The 6,000-nt window shown below is 35.6% G+C and overlaps 1 protein-coding gene across 1 annotated transcript in view; it reads right to left on the bottom strand.

The window, feature by feature from the left end:
* Positions 1-263: 263 nt before the first annotated feature.
* The window catches only part of LOC116164725 (homeobox protein B-H1-like), a 32,277-nt gene continuing 26,540 nt past the window's right edge, over positions 264-6,000 (bottom strand). The window contains exon 2 of the mRNA XM_031478935.1: positions 264-487. Within this exon, the coding sequence (XP_031334795.1) occupies positions 264-487 (224 nt within the window). The remainder of the gene's footprint in view (positions 488-6,000) is intronic.

Here is a 6,000-nt window from a genome sequence, read left to right as displayed (position 1 = left end):
TAATTTACTCAACTAATTATCAGCTACAATTAATACATAACCGATGCAGTTTCTAAAGAAGAGAATTTTAACACAGTAGAATTGCATGCAACATTATTTCAAATTATAATTGATTACATTGTTGCGTTTTATAATTTATCTTCGTACTCGGGGCCTGTAGAAGATAAAAGCTTTTCTAGATTGGACATGTGAGTGTCTCCTTGTGTGTTAGTGTGTAGATTCATTAAGTTTACGCTTCATAATGAAATACGGAAAAAAAGGACTTACCTTCTATTTTGATACCACGTTTTCACTTGTGTGTCTGTGAGACTCAGTTTCGCTGCCAATTCCATCCTGTCCTGAACGCTGAGATACTTTTGCCTTTCGAAGCTTTTCTCTAAGGTTTGTAGCTGTAAGTCTGTAAACGCCGTCCTCGCTTTTCTTTGCTTTTTACTTAACGCGCCGTTTGAATTTTTTGACGAATTTAAAGATTCTTCGCTAATTTGACCTGGAAGAAGAAGAAATCGCCAATTAGCCTTGTACTGCGCAGTTCAAAGGGGTCAAAATAACGAGACAAGGTTGCACCTACATTATACAAGAAAATAGTCGGTGGTCTTTATTTTAATGGATGGAACTCTTTACACCTCTACGTCCTTATCTTAGCCAGTTTAAGTGTCGAGCATGTAGTATTTTGAAATCGATTTAAAATTAAAATTGTGTTCGAGATAAGTAAATACGAGACACGTATAAAACCGTGTTTCCTCTCTAATTTCCCCTATCTTAATGTTGTATTATCAAAACATTTATTTAAATTAAGTATTTTGCGCTGTTTAAAACCCACTCCTTCCTACAAACGTTGAAGAATTATTACCTCTATTAGCGCCTGTGGTATCATACTTTTTCCTGGATATGGTTTTGAATTGGTAAATTTTGATGGATGTGATTAGCCATTAAATAATTGAGTCATTAAGAGGTTTTTTATTGATAATTTATTGGTCCATTACGAACGGCTATAAACAAACTGGTTTTTCTATTTTTTGAGGCAAGACCATTTTGTTACAACATGCATCAGTGTTTAATAAAAACGTTCCATGCAAATTTTATGGGGGTTTCTATTCGATGTTTCTTAGATTAAGCTGTTTTCTTTGTAAATTTTCCACTTTATTTTATTGTAATTGACATTCCTTGAATTTTTCATTGAAACCGACAAAACTAAAACAGTAACCATAATTTAGTATCCAACACACATGGTGTTTTCTCAACATTTGATTCCGATTGTAGCCAACAAACGATGAATATAATATTATGGGCTTTTAGTGTATCGATGCTATAAAGTGCTTTGACGATTGACGCGAGTAGAGAGAAACGTTAAATTGGAGTGCCGCCTGTACCGGCATTGAAATCACCAATGTATATAATAATTTTGTGCGATATATTGCTGTATCAGATAAACTTAGTTCGTATGCTTTTCGATTTATTTAAAACCTTCAGTAAAAAGTGGATGTAAGTATTTCACTATTACACCGGTCTACAGCATTTTTGCGCATGGGACATACATGCCTTATTTTTTTTGCTTGTATAGCCACAAATAAGAATTAGAATAAAAAAAGGTTATGTATTTGCTTTTGTGTGAAAAAATGCAAAAAACCAAAAAAATAAAAATACCTATAAAATCTTACTTACATAGGCAAAAGGTAACGTTCCTACATTTATAATTTGTTTCTCTTAGAGTCTAATTGTTTAAAAATGGAACAGTTTTTCTGTTTTTGTCATGTTCAACTGAAACTTTTCTCATCAACCCCCCAAATATGATCTTCCATCATGCTTCCAGCTTACTGACCTTGGTAACGTGCCTAAATTCCATTATGTCTTGATGAAAGTGTTGTCCTTGTTATTCTGAATAAGCTCCCATATTATCCTTAAATTAATCTAAATGAGAATGTGACCTGTGCATCTTTAGAGACCTTCTATACCCGATAATCCGAAACCAAATCCTGTCAGCTCGTCATAATTTTCAGCTCTATGGTTTCCCAGGAAACAATGAACGGGAAACCATGGACTATTGCCTTAAAACTGTTCCAGGATTTTTTTCTTCTTTGCTAAGTAACCGCGGGAAAATATCACCCTCCATTTTTTTTATTTTTGATGCTTATTCGTAAGTAATCTACCAGATTTACACTTAATAAATTGAAATATTCTCGTATACAGTGTGTCCCGCCATTATTTTTGGTGTCTAGGCCGAAATAACGTCTACATGACGTTGTTTATATAACAATATTTATGACTATACGAAGACATTATTCCATTTCTCCCCAGATTCCATCTTGAGGTACCTACATCTGAAGGAGTCTTCAACCGTTTTCAGAATTTCAGTAAAAAAAATGGGAATTGATTCAGACGAGATGCTTTAGATACCCCAACATTTATTTTTTATATACAGGCCGAGCTTTTAGAATAGCCACTGTGAGCTTTTTGCATTCTCATTTGTTTGAAAAATAGTCCTCCGGGTGTAAAATAATGCATCTTTTTCTGTTTAGTTCAGAGTGAACGGGAATATCAGGGAGAATTTTGTATTCTTATTTGTCTGCAAAATAGCTTTCTTTAAAAATTCTTTACATGTATCAATTTTGTCGATTGCCTTCTATACATGAAAAGAACCTTAAGACGAGCATGCGCAATGGCAATGGCTAAATATGTCAGGCCGATCCAACACGGCGTATGCGAAAGGGTCCATGTAAGATTGACTTGCCCATGGATCCGCGGGGATCATTTAGACGATACATACGAGGTTCGTCCGGTCTAATATGATCTATTGAATGTTTGTCTGTCTGTCCGCCTCTCTGCCTAAACCGTTCATCCGATTGCGAAAAGACATTGGGGAATAGTTGGAGTTGGTAAAATACTCTTCGAAATTCCCACGTGAACGGTAATTTTACGATTTACACCTGAAAACAAATTTGACATTTAGAAGGCGTTAAAGTGTACTTCGAAAGAACTTCCTGTTCCAACGGGAACGAAGAAAAACGGGAACGGGGTACGGGAAAACGACATTTTCCAAAGGTACGACGTTCGCCGGGTCACAAAAGTTTGGCTCGTAGTGGTATTCCTTTCCTGTTTAATTATTTTTACTTACCTACGTTTACGAGTCGACAATATTTCTACTTTATTATGGATAATACTTGTATAGGTACACACCGTGTTCACGGATTGAGGGCACATAAGGTGCATATGACAATTTTTTTATGAGTTGAGTCTTCATGTTCTGAGGATCGTTCCTGACCTCAAACTGAAATATTTAAAAAATGAGCCAAATCAATTAATATACAGGGTATTTTTGGGCGAATTCTAAACATTATCAAGAGTAAACTGTCTTTATTTGAGCAGATATAACAAAAATGTATTAAAAAAAGTTATTTAGAATTAGAAGACCCTAAATTTTCATACAAATTAGCCTACTATGATTTTTTTCTTTTGAACTCATGTTTGTAACAAAAATCAAAGCAGGCTGATTTGTATGAAAATTGAGTCTTCCATAACTTTTAATTCTAAATATCTTTTTGTAATACATTTTTGTTATATCAGTTGACCAATTTTTAGAATTCGGTAAAAAACACCCTTATATATTAATTGATTTGACCCATTTTTTAATATCTTAGTTTGAGACTAAGCTGGAGCGATCCTCAGAACATCCAGCTCTAAAAAATTGTCATATAACACTTATGTAGGTACACTCAATCCGTGAACACCCTGTATAATATAAATTAAGCTTTTAAGAAAAATGTTTAATTAAATCGAAAAATGGTGTTAGGTCCAACCCTGTGTGGGAACGGAAAAGGAATATTTCCATTTCAGAAGAAGATAGTGCTGTTCTACACTCTCCGGCGGTCTGTGAACCGAGGTTCAGTGTGACTAAGGCGGGCTGTGAATATTTTTGGAGTGTTCAGTGAAATCCGTCATTTCACGAAATGCCTAGTCATTTTTATGAAACTGTGGCACAGTGTACTTTTGAGGACCAAGCGATTGGATTCCCTTCCCCTTCGAGATCGATAAATGGTATCCCTTATCGATCTGGAAGGTGAAGGGAAACTACCCCAAACGTCAAATTGTCAGCGTTTCACTAAACGACTATGTCTCGAACTAGGCTTTTCGTGAAATTACGGATTTCACTAAAAGACTATGATATATAACCGGCGATCAAAAATGAGTGGCGGTCGAGTCGCCTTTGGAAGTTCAAATTTGAAAAAACAAGCTGAAAATTGGCAGACATGTTCAGGATAGTGCCAGAACCAATTTCCGAAAAGTCCCAAAAGATCCCGGTTGGGGAACGGACGCCATCTTGAAAAAACTACCCCTAAACTCGATTTCTCGATTTTTGAGCAAAACCACTGAACCAACGGTCTGATTCTCGTTGCTAAGGTGTCAAAATGTTTGTTTTAATGTGTATTTGGAGCAAAAACATAATTCCGCACATAAAGAAGCCCTTGGAAATTCGAGCTTTTTAGGAAAATCACCCCCAACCTGAATTTTTCACGTTTTCGGCATTTGTTGTTGTTTTGTTTGCGCAATCCTAGGATTGGTTTGACGGAGCTAGTCCACCTAGAATAGAAACTATAGAAACCTTCGAATTCATTTTCATACATATTATCACAGATGAGTGTTTAAATCTGTGATATTATGCAAGATTTGACAGAGGAGTAAATTTTTTAGTAATCTATATTATAATCCTATCCTGCGATAATCTTTTCAGTTCTACATAACTACTCTTGCCTACGCCCCTAACTATTTGGTGTATGTGTTTAAGTCTCTGTAGTCCTACCCCTCTCTTGCCCTCTGCCCCACCTTCTATAGCTAGTAGTGCTATTCCTCCGTGTCTTAGCACGTTCGCTATCATTCTATCTCGTCTTCTCGGTACGGTTTTCCACATTTCCCTATTGTACTAGCTCCAAAACTGCTTCGTTTGTTACCCTATCCATCCAGCTAATCCTCATTCTATCCTACTTTTGCCTGTCTATCGTCCAGGTTTCGCACCTGTATGACCTACACTCCATTTGTACGTTTTTAGCAATCTTTTCCTAATTCGTATATTTATCTCGGATCTTAGCAGGTTCCACTTTTATCCCAATGCTTTTTTAGCCTGCGCTATCCTGGATTTTATATCTTCCTTGCAACGATTATCTTGTCTACCTAAATAGCAAAAGGAGCGGTTGTCTTAGAAAGTGTTCATTTATGTAATACGGAAAATGGTTTCCTCATCGGCAGCTAAAGGGGCGCTAGAAGTTAAATCTCCTTCTGTTTCTAATTCCTAAAAGAAATAAATAAATCTGGAAGCTTCGGTTTCTTAGTAACGAAACACCCAAATTTATATCACGTTTCTATACCGTGCGTTCAGGTGTAACGGTTACTTTTGTAAGAGTAGATCGGTGTCTGATTTTTACTCATAGTATAGATTTTCCTCATTGTGTTGTCGTTCGGTAACAGAATGTTTCCAATTTAAAACCTGTGTATGGATTGGTTATTTTCACGCCGTTTTTTTAGTTATGTGCGAATAGTTGAAAGGATTCCGCTCATTTACATGAATTATTAACTATAAAATGTATTTAAATATTTTTTACGTGCAACTTAACCTGACTGCAAATAATAATGAAAAATATAATGAATATAATAGTGTTCATTTAGTTAGTACTCTTAATCTTGTTCTGAACTCTGAAGGTTTTTTTAACAGAAATTTTGACATTCAGATAGAGAACGTCGAAAAGAACGATTACAAACATCAATACTAATTATCGGAAGCTTTATTTAACAACAATAGCCGGAAAACAGAGAAACCCATGATGGGGGTGGTTTTTTTAAAAAGATCACATTTGCAACGGCATCGTATTATACGGAATAATTATTTCACTCAACACAAACATCAAAACAACCATTTTGACACCTTGACGACGAAATTTGGACCATCCGTTCATTTGTTATGATCAAAAATCGGAAAATCAAATTTAGGGGTAGTTTTTTCAAGATGGCGTC

This window comes from Photinus pyralis, unplaced genomic scaffold, assembly GCF_008802855.1.
Source record: "Photinus pyralis isolate 1611_PpyrPB1 unplaced genomic scaffold, Ppyr1.3 Ppyr1.4_LG2, whole genome shotgun sequence".
In the NCBI taxonomy this organism is placed as follows: Eukaryota; Metazoa; Arthropoda; class Insecta; order Coleoptera; family Lampyridae; genus Photinus; species Photinus pyralis.
The sequence above is the reverse complement of the archived record's forward strand: the minus strand, read 5'-3'. Positions and strand labels throughout refer to the sequence as shown.